The following is a 16179-nucleotide window of genomic DNA, read 5'->3' on the forward strand; positions in this document are numbered from 1 at the left end:
TTTGTCTTCTCATTCTTTTGAGAACTTATTTTTTTACAAAATTCCGATTCTTAGATTCAGATGCCCTTAGGAAATGGGTAACGGCAGGGCTTTTGGTTTTGGCTTCAGGTGTTGGGAGTCCCCATACAGCAGCATTCAAGGGGTTGTGCCCTCTCTAGTTAGTACTTAAGAAGACTGGAAGTACCCTATGACATATGCTTATCTGCCTATTTCACACTTTCGTCTACTTAAACTCCAGAGAAAAAAGTCACACTGCTCATCTCTCCTCCTGAACTGGACCCTCTAGCTTTAGATTCCTTTTGGTGACTTATTTTAGCTTCCAAACTCTTTTTGGTGTTCACTGCAACTGCAACATTGTATGATCATGGTGAGAGTGAACCATGGTATCATCTGGCCCTGTTGTACTCTGTCTAGGGCTGTGCATTTTCCTAGAACTTATGACGAGCTGAGTGTCCCAGTTCTTGAAGGATGGTAGCTATATCTGAACTGTTCCCACCAATTGCAGGTTTGGAGTCTACTGGTTTTGCCTGTTGACATCTTTTACTGTTCAGTGAAAATGGTATGTTCAAGGATGGTTTTCATAAAACCTCCACACAACTATTTGAATTTGGATAAAGACATGAGCAGAGTAACATTTTGTTGTTTTCCTTCACAACCCACTGGTTCCCTCTGCTGAGCTGTGTGTGAACGGTGGAAAGAAATGGCATTAGGACTAGATGTGGCCCGGCTCTGTCTGCATCTCCATTCCTGCTTCCTCCCGGGGCACTAGAAAGAAAGGTTGAGTTTTGTGGAACATTTTCCAGCTAGTAAATGGATGACAGCCAACCCAAATGGTCTGATGAAGAGAAATGACCCCTCTTTCAGTCCTTGGGAACTTAACCCAGACAGATGTCAGGAATCAAAGAGAACCGTGCCAGGTTTTTAGCTTTGCTAATGTAGGAGTGAACAGACGGGGAGGGAGAAGCCCAGAGCTAGGAGGGCGGGCAGAACGGTGCAAGGCCCCAGTCTTTCACCACTCCCTGGGTTCTTTTGGCCCTGCCTCTGATTAGAAGCATTAAAAAATGAACAAGCAAAACAAACAGTTCACTGGCCAAGAAGCCTAACTGCAGCTGCTAAAACAAAGAACAGGGTGGTGTGGTTTTGAGTCAGCAACTTCTGTCTTTGTCCTGGTGCCCCTAGTTATGTGTATCGTCTCACTTAATCTTCATAACAGTCCTGATATAAGGACTGTGATAGAGATATAAAACATCCCCTTTGCAGCTAAGGAAACCGAGGCTTACAAAGTAACTTGCTCAAGATCACACGCTATGAAGCATGAGAGCCACATTCCAGTTTGGAACCATATCAGGTCATTCACAGAATTGAAGGGAAAGTTGAAAAATGGGTAGAAAACTGTGGGATCCTGGGTAGCAGGGACGGCATATCACAGACTAGTCTGATTTGGTCACCACAGTTGGCACTTGTACCACTGGTTGCTCAGTACTGTTGGGCTCTTGATGCCACCATGGAGAACTTACCAACTATTCCTTTGTTTTTGTGCCATTCTCTTAGAATCCAAGTTGGAGCACCTAGTTGGCGGGCCTTATTTCACACGTTAGTGTTGTCGCTGCCAGGAGGTGGAGCGGAGCTTCTGGCCTGTCTGGCTTCTGCTGTGAAGGGCTGGGCTCTGCTTCCCACCAACACTGACGCAATCAGAGACTCCGCCCAAATAGGAAGGGTATTTCGGTGCTGAGCAACAGTAATACAAAGGGTGGATGCCCACATACAGCCGCAGGGTCCAGATGTCCGTGTGGCATTCTACTGAGGTCTGGTCGAGCTGGGAAGCTGTGTCCTCCCTGTAACCAGGCTGTTTTTTTTCCTGAGACCAGGGTCTCCTTAACAGAGTCCAACAGAACTCTCAGGCACTACACGAAATACTGTCTATGGGTTTTCACCTAAGGACCTATGGCTGCTTCTGATTCACTAAAACTGACCACCACAAAAATGAGTGACCAACAGATCCAGCCAGATGTTAGGGTCCTCAGGGTCACCCTAAGGAGGGAGCATGTGGAAAAGAGATCTGCAGGGAAAATACCCCCTAACTCCTGGGTTTAACTTCTCCACAGTGGTGACCCTGACTCTATGTATGTTTTGGGCAATATTCCATTATAGCTTTACCTGACTAACTGCATGAAACACTTTCTTATAATGGGAAGGAAAATGAATGCTCATGGTCTTTCTTCAGTAGTTTGCTTGCATGTCTTGTCCTTTTTTTGCCTTCATATTAGGGATCACATCAATTTTGTGCCTTCAGCATCTAGCATTGTGTCTAACACACAGTAAGCACTTTAAAAAGTATTTGAATGATTGACTGACTGAATGAATTTTCCTTAGCAACCTTTTTCTGAAATTGAATTGATTCTTGTGAAATGGTGGAGAACTTACAGTCACGTGTGTTTAAAACATTTTGTAAAAATTGTAGATTAAAAAACAGATCTACTCTGGGCAACGGGAGCACAGTGACGAGTTTTTCCCTTGTGTTGTTCCAGGTGTTCCAGGATTTGGGGACGGAAGTACTGTCTGGAGCTGCCAAAGGCTATAACATATGCCTTTTTGCCTATGGGCAGACAGGCTCTGGGAAGACATACACCATGCTGGGGACCCCAGTGAGTACTGGTGTGGGAATGGGATGTCTTCCCAATGCCACGGCAAGCCTGAATCTTGCCTTATCCTTGCCACCGAGAGACAGAATGTGAGTTTCATAGTCAGTCAACTTTAACAAGTTTGAATGGGCCCTCTTCTGTATTAAGAATAGGTTTTTCAGCACTTTAATGAAGGGTAAACTTTAAATAATTAGCTCTCTTTATTAAACCCTGCAGAATTTTACAACTCCTCTTGATGAAGCAGACCTTGTCAGTCCTTCTAAATTTCTCATATCACTGATAAGACTCAGACTGAATCTGACTCAGACTGAATCTTAAGCGCTGGCTAAGGCTGAGCAGAAATGAGGCTGTGTTAGACCTGAGTGTTAGGAAGACTCAGGAGAACCAGCTGCTGGGATGGGACCTTTCAAAAGTGTGTAGGACTTGCTGAGCCTTCTTTTGTCATGGAAAATTAGAAGGGCAGAGTTCCTTAGGAAACCTCTTGACTTTAGGGTCAGAAGTTCCCTGGTGAGATAACTGGTGACAACACTGCATGGGGACATTCTCTAGAACACTGTTCCTCCTGAAAGATGGTCCTTGCTGCCTGGGGCCCAGCTTTTTCCTTACTGTGCCCATGTTTAGTGTGATTTTTACATATTTGAAAGTAAAAGAAGAAAATGCCCATAAAACCAGGGGTATAAAGCTTTTAACCTGAGTCCAGGTTAGCACTGAATTTGACATAAAAAAGTTAAACCACTTCCTCTAAATGTGTCTTTTGAACCCCCTGGTGCTCTAACACTCCTGTGTGTGTAGAAACAGGAGGTAGGCTCTGAGAGGAACCACACTGGTAAAGTGGGCTTATCCGAGAAGGATGAAGCCTTCATTCACAAAAGCCAGCACCTGGGTTTGCTGGCTTGTGGTGGTGATCTGCCTCTCCTCCGGTGCGCTCCTCCCATAAGTGTCAGCGAATCGAGTCTTCTGCATTGCCAGCAGTGAAACTCCCTGAAGTGGAGAGGCTGGCACAAGGAGCCTGGGTGCCTGTGCCCCTGCTGAGGACAGTTCCTGGGTGTCCAGGTGAGAGTATCACCGTGAGTGAACAGTAATGCTTTCCTTTCTTCTGTCTTCCAGGCCTCTGTTGGGCTGACGCCGCGGATATGTGAGGTATAGACTCTGTTTTGACTGGATCTTCTCAAAGTAGGTCTCCTTTGTATGCTCCACTGAGATTCCACCCCTCTGGTCTATGCAGGGTCTCTTTGTCAGGGAGGAAGACTATGCCCCACTGCCTTCTTCCTGTAGGATAAAAGTAAGGTAAGAACAATCAGGCTTTGGGGCCTAAAATGTTTCTATTTCCACTCCAAATTCTAATATGTTCAGGCGCTCTCTTTGCTTCCAGAGTCATCTAGAAGGATGGAGAAAAGCCATAGCAGCAATATCATGCAGTGTAGGGAGATGAGAAGCATAGGTCTTTGGGTTGTAGAAAACATAATTCCCATTCTCAAGCTTAGCAAGCAGGTGTCTCCTTTGTCCAGTTTGCCCTGCCTGCCTGGTTTCCTTTCCTTCGCTCTCCGTGTAGCCTCATACTGGCTTTTAGAATTCCTCTACCAGCCCCCTGCTCTTCTGTCCTCAGACTGGTGGTGGCTACTCCAAGGTGAAGTTTTAAACAGTCTGTAGTGAAAACGTTGGCCAAAGGTTATTAAATGCCCTTAATTCTCTGTGCTCTTTTGTGTGTGTGTGTGTGTTCAATGTCCTTTTTTAAAAAAATTGAGATATAATTCATAAACCATAAAATTTATCGTTTAAAGAATACAATTTAGTGATTTTTCCTGATAATTACAAGGTTGTCCAGCCATCATTACTATCTAATTCCAGAACAGTTTTATCATCCCAAGAGTAAATGTCCTTTTTTAAAATTAAATAACTATGAATGATATTTTTACATTTTTTAAGTTTGCAAGGTAAAAATGTGCAAGCCTGTGTGTTTGTATGTGTGTGTGTATAAACGTATACATATGTATTCAATGTTTTATTGCCCATGAAACCTGAGAACCACTATTCCAAGAGACATCTAGGGTTCCTGTGTCCAGACGTGAGAAGGGCGAGGTGCACATGGAGGACAGCTTTGCACTGCAGCCTGTTTCTCTGACTGCTGACTCCATAGACAAGCATCCGTGTTCTGATGAGGAAGTCCTTTCTGTGGGTGGTGTATTTTCTTATTTAGCAAAATCTTTACTGATTTTTTAAAATTTTAATTATTTTATTGTTGTTCAAGTACAGTTGTCTGCATATACCCCCCACCATTTACTGATTTTAATAATGAATTAAAGCCTGTTATTATTTTTAAAAGGAATAAAATACTTTAGATTTCTATACAACGGAGCATATCTTAAACAGAATCCCAGTATGTAAAACAGACAAAGAGAGAATTGTCCTACTTCAGTTAGGGGTAGGGACCAAACCCTTGTCACTTAGCTTTGTTTGTTGCTCAGCAGTGGCCCTTGAGATGCCTTCACAGAGTAAGAAAGCCCAAATATCATGTTTGAAAACCACTTCAACAAGTAGGCTTGTAGACTCCACGCTGCGGTGGCCTGATCACGGCACAGGCTGGCCGCAGCATGCCCCAAAACCATGCTGAAATAGCCTCTTGAAGGGGAAACTTCAATCAGTACTGACACTATGCTAAAATGTGCTAACCCTGAAACTGCAGTTTTGATAGCCAATGCTGAAACCGTGTTGTACACACGTAGAAAGAGACTCACGGGGGAACCCTGGTGTGATCAAGGTCTGAGACTGTCAGAGATGGAACTAGAACAAGACCTGGGACCTTCTGATTGGTGGTTTGCTGTGTTTCCTACTTATTTGAAAATCTAATCATGTTGCCTTCTTTCAAAATCTAATTTGAAAACATGTCCCCATTTTTCAAAAGCTAACTGTGTACCTTTTCCCACATGTCTCTAGTTTTCTGGAAATCTATAACGAACGAGTGAGGGATCTGCTGAAGCAGTCTGATCAAAAAAAGTCTTATACCCTGCGGGTCAGGGAGCACCCAGAGATGGGGCCCTATGTACAAGGTGAGCCACTGTGGTCCTGGAGGTCTGAGACTGAATCAGAGCCAAGGAAGCTCTCCCAATGCTCACTAATTCATTCAGCAATGTATAATGAATACTTACTCTGTACCAGCTACTGTACTGGATGTTGGATATGTACTAATGACTAGAAAAGACAGTCCTGCCACATAGGCAAGCTTAATTTTGGTGGGGGGGGGGGTGAGTCAAAAAACAAGCACTCAATTACAGATTGTGTGGATGGCTGTAAAAAAATAAATAGACTCAGTGATGGGAAAGAACATTGGGTGCTGTAGGTGACCCATCTGCACGGGCCGTCAGGAAAAGCTTCTCTGAGGAGGTAGCATTTTAAGCTGAACCCTGCAGGGATACAGGAGCCAGTCACATGAAGAGTGGTGTCATGAGGGGAATAGTGCTTCAGGTACAGGGAGCAGCGTGAGCTGGATCCCTGAAAGGAGGGTGTGGCGGTTTCAAGAAGGTCCATGCATCTAAAGCAGAGCAAATAAGGGGGAGAGTAGCAGAAGGCTGGGTCTGTGCTGCCGGACCAAGCAGGGCCTAGACTGGTTCACAGGCCAGTCAGTCTCCTTTCAGGGTACCTTCTCTCCCAGTGGTGGTGACAGGGAGATGGGGGTGTCAGACATGGGGAAGGGTCTGAGCTGCTTCCTCATCATACGTGGTATTTGGTTAGTGCCATCAGTCTTATTGCATTAGGCTCAGTCTTGCTATTAAGCAGGAACAGTTTGGTTCTTTGATGGAAGAAGTTTTACCCTTTTGGGCCACTCATAAGAAGTAACATATATATTTTATGCTCTTATTTCCCCAGTAATGCATTTAAATCCTGACAAAGTAAGGGACATGAAAGGTTAAGAGCTGATCTCTTCTTTGAACAGGGCAGGGCTAATGGATGACTCAGGGGCTGTGCCTGTCATGATTCTGCTACCTGTGTCTTTTCCCAAATGTTCCATCATAAATGGCAGCTTGAAAACAACAAACACACCATTTACTTTGTTGGGAGCCAGCTGGAGTTTCCTTTTCCCCGGATGCTGGCCTTATCTTTCTGGGCTTCCAACTTCCCCCGGGATGTGGCCTGGAAGTATTTTTACTGTCTGCTTATCACTCTGCCTTCAAGTTGATGTCTTTTTTATTTCATCCAGCTCTTTTGTTTGTCTCAGGACCCTCTTTTATTTTTTAATTTTTTCCAGTTTTATTGAGATACAATTGATATATATCACTATATAAATTTAAGGTATACAGCATAATGGTTTGACTTACACATATTGTGAAATGATTACCACAGTAAGTTTAGTTAATATCTATCATCTCATATAGGTATAATTTTTAAAAGAGCAAAAAGATTTTCTCCTTGTGATGAGTGCTCTTAGGTTTTATTCTCTTAACTTTCACACATATCACAGCAATGTTAGCTGTCGTCATCATGTTGTACCTTGTTACACCCCAGGTACTGAATCATAACTGGAAGTTTGTACCATTTGACCACCTTCCTTTAATCATCCCCCACCCCATCTCTGGTAAACTACACATCTGATCTCTTTCTGTGAGGGTTTTTTTTTTAGATTTCAAATGTAAGTGAGATTGTACAGTATTTGTCTTTCTCTGTCTGACTTATTTCACTTAGTGTAATGCCCTCAAGTTCCATTCATATTGTTGCAAGTGGCAGGATTTCCTCATTTTTAATGGCTGAATAATATCCCATTGTGTGTATGTATATGTATATATACATACACACCACACATATATATTTCTGTTTAAAATTCATTCACCTGGCCCTGACTGGCGTAGCTCAGTGGATTGAGCACGGGCTACTAACCAAAGTGTTGCAGGTTCGATTCCCAGTCAGGGTACATGCCTGGGTTGCAGGCCACAACCCCCAGCAACTGCACATTGATGTCTCTCTCTCTCTCTCTTTCTCCCCCTGTTCCCTCTGTAAAAATAAATAAATAAAATCTAAAAAAAATAAAATAAAATTCATTCACCTTAGAGTACTCTCCATCTGATGCAATACATCTATCAAGATGTTTTTCTACTGCTCAAAACATTTTTTCCCTTTCAGATCTATTTTTATTTTTTATTGTTTATTACTGTTATCCAATTTTTCCCCCTTTACCCCTTCCGCCCAGCCCACCCCTCTCACCCACAGTCATTCTCCTGTCCATCGTCCAGGTGCATGAGTCTTCGTACATGTTTTTTGGCTAGTCCCTTCCCCTTCCTTCCACCATCCTCCCTCCCTCCTACCCTCCTACAACTATCAGTCTGTTCCATGTTTCCATGTCTCTGGTTCTATTTTTCTCATTAGTCTATTTTGTTCATTAGATTCCAGTTATAAGTGATGTCATATGGTATTTGTCTTTCACTGACTGGCTTATTTTACTTAGCGTAATAGTCTCTAGTTCCAATCATGCTGCACAAAAGGTAGGAGTTCTTTCTTTCTGCCATGTAGTATTCCATTGCATAAATGTACCACAGTTTTTTAATCCACTCATCTAGAGATGGGCCCTTGGACTATTTCCAACACTTAGCTATTATAAATAGTGCTGCTATGAACATAGGGGTTCATAAGTTCATTTGAATTGGTGTTTCAGAATTCTTAGGGCATATTCCCAGAAGTGGAATCCCTGGATCATAATGCAGTTCCATTTTTAATTTTTTGAGGAAATTCTATACTGTTTTCCACAGTGACCATACCAGTCTGCATTCTCACCAACAGTGCACTAGGGTTCTCTTTTCCCCACATCCTCACCAGCACTTGTTTGTTGGTTTATTAATGATGGCCATTCTGATAGGTGTGAGGTGATACCTCATTGTGGTTTTAATCTGCATCTCTCTTATGGCTAATGATGCTGAGCATCTTTTCATATGTCTCTGGGCCCTCTGTGTGTCCTTCTTGGAGAAATGCATATTCAGGTCCTTTGCCTATTTTTAAACTGGGTTGTTTGTCTTCCTGGTGTTGAGTTGTATGAGTTCTTTATGTATATTGGAGATTAAACCCTGGTCCAATGTATCATTGGCAAATATGTTCTCTTGTACAGTCAGTTCCCTTTTCATTTTGATGATGATTTCTTTAGTCATGCAGGAACTTTAATTTGATGTTACCCCATTTGTTTTTTTCCTTTGTTTCCCTTGTTCTAAGAGATATATCAGCAAAAATATTGCTATGTGAGATGTCTGAAATTTTACTGCCTATGTTTTCCACTAGGACATTTATAGTATAATAACTTTTATTTAAGTCTTTTATCCATTTTCATTTTATTCTGGCATATGGTGTAAGTTGGTGGTCTAGGTTCATTTTTTTTGCACGTACCAGTCTAGTTCTCCCAACACCATTTATTGAAGAGACTGGTTTTACTCCATTCTATGCTTTATGTCCCCTTTGTTTAATATCAATTGACCATAGAGACTTAGGTTTATTTCTGGGCTCTCTATACTGTTTCATTGATCTATGTGTCCTTATGCCAGTACCACCAGACTGTCTTGATTAGTGTGGCCTTATAATAGTTTGATATCAGGTATTGTGATCTGTCCAACTTTGTTCCTTTTTCTCAGGATTACTGAGGCTATTCAGAGTCCTTTTTGGTTCCGTATAGATTTTTGGAATATTTGTCCTAGATCTGTGAAATATGCCATTGGTATTTTAATAGGAATTGTATTGAATCTATAGATTGCTTTGGGTAATATGTACATTTTAATGATGTTAATTCTTCCAGTCCATGAACACAGTATATGCTTCTATTTATTTTGTATCTTCCTTAATCTCTTTGTTCAGTGTTCTAAAGTTTTCCAAGTACAGGTCTTTTACCTCCTTGGTTAAATTTATTCCTAGGTACTTTATTCTTCTCATTGCTATATTAATTGGGATTTTTTCTTAGTTTCTCTTTCTCATAATCATTTTTGGTGTATAAGAGTGCCATCCATTTCTGAATATTGACTTTGTATCCCGCTACTTTGCCAAATTCACTTAATAGGTAGAGTAATTTTTTTGGTAGAGACTATAGGGTTTTCTATGCACACTAGCATGTCATCTGTGAATATTAACAGTTTTACTTCCTCCTTTCCAATATGGATGCCTTTTATTACTTCTTCTTGTCTAATCGTTGTGGCTACAACTTCTAGTACTATGTTGAATAGAAGTGGTGAAAGCACCTTGTCTTATTCCTGATCTTAGTGGTAAATCTTTTAGTTTTTGCCCATTGAGTAATGTTGTCTGTAGGTTTCTCATGTATGGCCTTTATTATGTTGAGGTGTGCTCCCTATATTCCCACTTTGCTGAGTGTTTTTATCACAAATGGATGCTCTACCTTATCAAATGCTTTTTCCGCATCTATTGATATGATCATGTGGTTTTTGTCTTTCATTTTGTTTACATTGTGTTATGTTTATCGATTTGAGAATATTGTACCATTTTTGCATTCCTGGGATGAATCCCACTTGGTCATGGTGTATGATCTTTTTAATGTATTGCTGTATCTGGATTGCCAATGTTTCGCTGAGGATGTTAGCATCTATGTTCATCAGAGATATTGGCCTGTAGTTTTCTTTCTTTGTTGTGTCTTTACCTGGTTTTAGAATTATAATAATGCTGGTCTTGTAAAAAGAGTTTGGGAGTCTTCCCTCTTCTTGAATTTTTTGGTATAGTTTGAGAAGGACAGGGGTTAATTCTTCTTTGAATGTTTGGGAAAATTCACTTGTGAAGCCATCTGGTCCAGAGCTTTTGTGTGCTGGGAGTTTTTTTTATTACTGTTTCAATTTTGCTAGTTGTTATCGGGCTGTTCAGGCTTTCTGCTTCTCTTTGATTCAGTTTTGGGAGATTGTTATGTTTATAGAAATTTGTCCATTTTGCCTAGGATAACAGTTTCTTGCCATATCATTGTTCATAGTAATTTCTTACAGTCCTTTGTATTTCCGTGGTATTGTTTGGTTGTTACTTCTCTTTCCTTTCTGATTTTATTCATTTGGGTCCTCTCCTTTTTTTTTTTTCTTGATGAGTCTGGTTAAAGGTTTGTCAATTTTGTCTATCTTTTCAAAGAACCAGCTCCTGGACTAATTGATTCTTTGGATTGTTTTTTTTTAGTCTCTATGTCATTTAATTCTACTCTAATCTTGATTATTTCCTTCCTTCTACTCACTCTGGGCTTTGTTTGTTGTTGTTCCTCTAGTTCTTGTAGATGTATGGTTAGGTTGTTTTTTTAATATTCTTTCTATCTTCTTTAGGTAGGCCTATATTGCTCTGAACTTCCCTCTCAGGACTGCCTTCACTGTGTCCCATAGGTTTTGGATTGTTGTATGTTCAGTTTCATTGGTTTCCAGATACATTTTTATTTCTTTCTTGATCTCATTGTTAACCCTTTCATTATTTAATAACATGTTATTCAACCTCCATGTATTTGAATGTTTTTGAGTTTTTTCCTTGAGGTTGGTTTCTAGCTTCAAGCCATTGTGATCTGAGAAGATGCTTGATATGATTTCAATTTTCTTGAATTTGTTAAGGCTTATTTTCTGTCCTACAATGTGATCTATCTTTAAAATGATCCATGTGTGTTTTAAAAGGATGTATACTTGTTTCTTTGTGAGTAAATATTAATTAAGCTATTTGATCTAAAATGTTGTTCAGTGCCACAATATCCTTGTTGATTCTTTGGAAGATCTATCCATTGTTGACAATGGGGTGTTAAAATCCCCTCCAATGACTGTATTGCTGTTGAGCTCTTTCTTAAAGTCCTCCCAGATTTTCCTTATGTATTTACGTGCTCCTACATTGGGTGCTTGTATGTTTACAAGGTTATATTCTCTTGTTGGACCACTCCCTTAAGTACTGTGTAGTGACCTTCTTTGTCTCTTGTTATGGCCTTGGTTTTGAAGTCTATTTTGTCTGATATAAGTATTGCTACCCCAGATTTTTTTTCATGTCCATTTTCTTGGAATATTTTTTTCTATCCCTTCACTTCCAGGCTGTGAAGATCTTTTGTTCTGAAGTGGATCTCTTGTAGATAGCATTTATGCAGATTATTCTTCCTTATCCACTCAGCTACCCTATGCCTTTTGCTTGGAGCATTTAATCCATTTACACTTAAGATTATTATTGATAGGTACTTGGTCATTGCCATTTCTCCCTTTTTTTTTCCTCTCTCTCTTTCTTCTCCTTCTTAAAGCAGTCCCTTTAGCATCTCTTGCAGTGCTGTTTTGGTGAACGTGTACCCTTTTAGCCTTCTTTTGTCTGGAAATCTCTTTATTTCACCTTCCATTTTAAATGAGAGCATTGCAGGATAGAGTAGTCTTGGTTGCAGCTCCGTGCTTTTCATTACCTGGAATATTTTGTGCCAGTCCTTTCAGGCTTATAGAGTTTCTTTGAGAAAACAGCTGATGGACTTATTAGAGCTCCCTTTTATGTTACTAGCTGTTTCTCCCTTGCTGCCTTTAAGATTCTCCCTGTGTCTTTAAATTTGCCATTTTAATTATAATATGTCTTGGAGTGGGCCTCTTTGGGCCCGTCTTGATTGGGACCCTCTGTTCTTCCTGAACTTGTGTGACTTTTTGCCTCATCAAGTTAGGGAAGTCCTCTGTCATTATTTTTTCAAATAGCTTTTCTATCCCTTGCTCCTTTTCTTCTTCCTGTGGTATTCCTGTGATGCAAATGTTACATTTCATGCTATCCTGAAGCTGTCTTAAACTGTCCTTGTTCCTTTTGACTCTTTTTGTGTTTTGTTGCTCAGACTGGGTATTTTTTTTCTACCTTGTCTTCCAGCTCACTAGTTCAGTCCTCTGCTTCGTCTAGCCTGATTTTAGTTTCTTCTAATGTATTCTTCATTTCCTTCTGGTTTTTATTCATAGTGTCTGTGTCCTTTTCACGCTACTGTAGTTTCCACTAAGTTCCTTGTAGCTCCCATAAATTTCCTTGTAGTTTTCACTGAGTTCCTTAAATATCCTTATAACCATTATTTTGAACTCTATGTCTGAAAAATTGCTTGTCTCAATTTCACTTAGCTTTTGGGGGGATTCCTCCTTTCCTTTCAATTGGGGGTTTCTGATTTTTTTAAAGATTTAATTTATTTAATTTTAGAGAGGTAAGGGAGGGAGAAAGAGAGGAAGAGAAACATCAGTGTGCGGTTGCCTCTCACCTGTCCCCCACTGGTGACCTGGCCTGCAACCCAGGCATGTGCCCTGACTGGGAATCAAATGGGTGACCCCTTGGTTCACAGGTGAGCACTCAGCCCACTGAGCCACATAAGCCAGAGCTCGATTGGGGGTTATTTCTTTGTCTCCCCATTTTAAGTAATTCTTTTTGTTTGTTTTGCTTCTCAGAGTGCTCTGCTTTGACTGCCTTGTCTTCATGGGGTGAAGCTCTGTGGTAGGAGTTTTGTGGGACTCAGTGGTACAGTCTTTTTGATCACCTGATCTAGTTGTCCTGGGGCTACCATTTATTCAGTTTATATGGGTTTTCTTGCTATACTTGGGCTTTGATTATTGATGGCTCATTCATTGGTGGGTTCTCCCATTTGGCTGACTGAGAGTCAAAATCCCCACCATGCCTTGTATGCTGTTGTACAGGTACTGGCAGAAAAAAGCAAAACTACCCAAAAACCAAACCTATGCCAATAAAAATACCGTACCACATCAGAAATATCAACAGCAAATGAGCAGACTAATAAAGGTAATACAGGAAACAAATTAAGAGTAGTATAAGATAGGAAAAAGGAATATGAAATGACCAAAGGAGAAAAATGATTTTGAGAGGAAAGAGAGAGGAAAAATAATAAGAGTAGGGATAGAAACAAGGTGAAGAGAGGGAGAAAATAAAATTTAAAACATAAGTAGAAAAGGAAAGGTCAATGGCAAAATGGAGTAAGAAAAGGGAAGATATAATGCGAGGTCTGAAATAAAATTTAAAAAATAGTGAACCAATGGGAACAAAATTGAAGAGAAACCACAACAGGGTCTATAACAATGACAGCTGAGCAAAGATTAATGAAGGTGGAAAGAGAATAAGAATATTATAAGAGATAAAAAGAGAATAAGAGATGTCTACAGTAAAGAAAAATGATTTTGAGAGGCTAGAGGGAGGAAAATTAACAAGAGTAAAGAACAGAATCCAAGGCTAAGGAAGGGAAAAAATAAAATTCCAAACTTAAATAAGCAAGGGCAGGAGGAAGGCAAAATGGAGTAAGACAGGGAGGAAGTAATCTGTGAGATTTGAAGTAAAAAAAAAAGTGAGCAAATAAGAATAAAATTGAAGAAAAACAGCAAAACCACAATATCCACACCAAACAAGCAACAGTTAATAAAGGTGGAAAGACAATAAGAGTATTATAAGAAAGGGGAAAAGACTGTGAGCTGACTGAAGGAAAAAAGTGATTTTGAGAGGATAAGCAGGAGGCGGAACAGTGACAGTAAGGAACGGGCACCAGGCATAGAAAGGAGGGGAAAGTTTAAGACTTTTTCTATAAGAAAGGGCAGGAAGAAGACAAAGTGGAGTAAGACAAGGGAGGGGTACAATGTGGGATTTGAAATAAAAATAAAATAAAAAATATAAGAATCTAAATAAGAAAATATAGTGAATTAGTTGGAATACAATTGAAGAAAAAGAAATGTTAAAAGGCTATGTGAGAAAAATAATGCAAAATCTGAAGAAGAATGAGGTGGAATTTGTCTCAGCAGAGTTTGGTGTTTGTCTTCTGTCTTCTCCTTCTGGGTCTGCCTTTGGCTTTTTGTCAGCTAAAGGTCCAGGGGGACCTTGAAAGGTCATCCAGCTTCTGGCAGCACTGCATGTATCACCTTTACCTGCCTCTAGAGGGGGCTTCTATTGCAACTGAGGTAGAAGACCCTTGGGTTTGTCATGGGAGGCGCTGTTCAGTCTTCTGGGAAAATTGTGGATGTGTTCCCCCTGCCTCTGCACCACCCATCTTGGTCTGTCTCAGCTTATTTCCAATAATGTATAGTTTCTGATGATCTACCTGTCCATTTCAAGGGAGGGACCAATCTGTGTAAGAGGGTCAGCTCCATCCTACTTGGTGTGATGGCAGCTCTGTGTGCCAGCCGAGGCTGGGCAAAGCCCTGATTCTCCCATTGCTGCACTGATTTCTGATCTCCCTGCCTTGCTGGCCTCAGTGGAATAGCGCCCTAGGAACTAGTGTATTTTGTCTCCCTGAGAGCAGTATAAAATGCACCCTTGTGACATTTCTCTTCCTGCCTTTCTCCTGCGGATGTGCACCCTGCAGGGGGTTCTTGAGCCTGTCCTGCCTGTTCTGCAGAGCTTCCCCATTGGATACGGTGCTTGCAGTCCTGCAGGAGGTGGGGGCTGGGTACTCCTTCCCTTCCCAGGGGTTTGAACTCTGCAGGGGAAGAGGGTTATGCCTGGCTATAAATAATCTCAGGTGCTCAACTCTTGCCCATCTAATTCCCAGACCACTGCCCTTGCAGTAGACACAGTACCTAATTCTCCGTTTTGCACAGACCCCAGCTTGCTAGCCACGCTGGGCTTGGGCCCAGAAACCTCTTTGCTGCCTAACTTTCTGATCTCTGCTCAGCTGTATTCAGTGGGAGCAAACTGTGCTTCAGTCTCGTTCCATTGCTGGCAGGGCAGCTACGCTGGGGTCCCTGCCCCGAATGCTTCAGCTCCTTTTAAATAGTCTCTCTGTGGCAGTCCCACTGCAGTAGTGAGTCCCTGTCCAGTTTTCCATGCACACCTCTCCAAAAAGCCAGAAGTCTCTCATGATCATGGCTGGCTGCAGTCTGTCTCCACCCAACCCAGGTGCGGCCCCTGATCCTTTTGGGAGATAAAGTCCCTCTCTCTCTCTCTGGCACTCTCCCTGTTGGCATTTGGTGCTGCAGCTGTGGACGTGCTGCTCCCCGTATGTGTGTGTAGCCTGGATCTCCCCAACTTTGTATATCCTCCTGAGTCACTCCTGGCCCAGGTCTGCGGGTTCCCTGTCCTGGGAGGGGAGGGATCCACAAAGCTGTGATTTCTGACTAGTCTCTCCATGGCTGCAGGTGCCACATATGGGGCATTTCCCCTTTACCTTATAAAATCTCCTTACCACTTGTTGTGAAGCGTCTTCTCTACTCCTTGGCTTCCAAACTTCTTTTCAGCTAAGATCAATTGATTTTTTCAGAAGATCAGCCAAGAATCCAATTTGGGATAAGAGCACGTGGACTCAGCTTCCACCTACCTGGTCTCCATCTTCTCCTCTCATCAAAACAGCTTTTGAACTCATCAATTTTGATGCTTTTTAGTGCTTTTAGTTTTTTGTTTCACCTCTTTCACATCAGCAAAATGTTTCCCTTTGAGGACTTTTTCCATCTGGGGAAACAGAAAAGAAACATTGCTTGGGGCAAGATCAGGTGAACAGGGAGGTAAGGCACAGGGGTCATACCTTCTTTGATCTACAACTGCTGAACACTCAGCCCAGTTTGGGCAGGTGTGCTCTTAAATCACCCCTCATGAAATGGGCAAATGCATTGAAAGAGTCTTGCAAAAAACCTCGCTG

General features: G+C 41.4%; 1 protein-coding gene across 1 annotated transcript in view; it reads left to right on the plus strand.

The window, feature by feature from the left end:
* The window catches only part of STARD9 (StAR related lipid transfer domain containing 9), a 116630-nt gene that overhangs the window by 48033 nt on the left and 52418 nt on the right, over window positions 1-16179 (plus strand). Inside the window, exons 4-7 of the mRNA XM_045822223.1 lie at window positions 2529-2645; window positions 3750-3782; window positions 3868-3929; window positions 5577-5689. Of these exons, the coding sequence (XP_045678179.1) occupies window positions 2529-2645; window positions 3750-3782; window positions 3868-3929; window positions 5577-5689 (325 nt within the window). The remainder of the gene's footprint in view (window positions 1-2528; window positions 2646-3749; window positions 3783-3867; window positions 3930-5576; window positions 5690-16179) is intronic.

The sequence above is a fragment of the Phyllostomus hastatus genome, unplaced genomic scaffold, assembly GCF_019186645.2.
Source record: "Phyllostomus hastatus isolate PE091 unplaced genomic scaffold, TTU_PhHast_1.1 phas_scaffold_501, whole genome shotgun sequence".
NCBI lineage: Eukaryota > Metazoa > Chordata > Mammalia > Chiroptera > Phyllostomidae > Phyllostomus > Phyllostomus hastatus.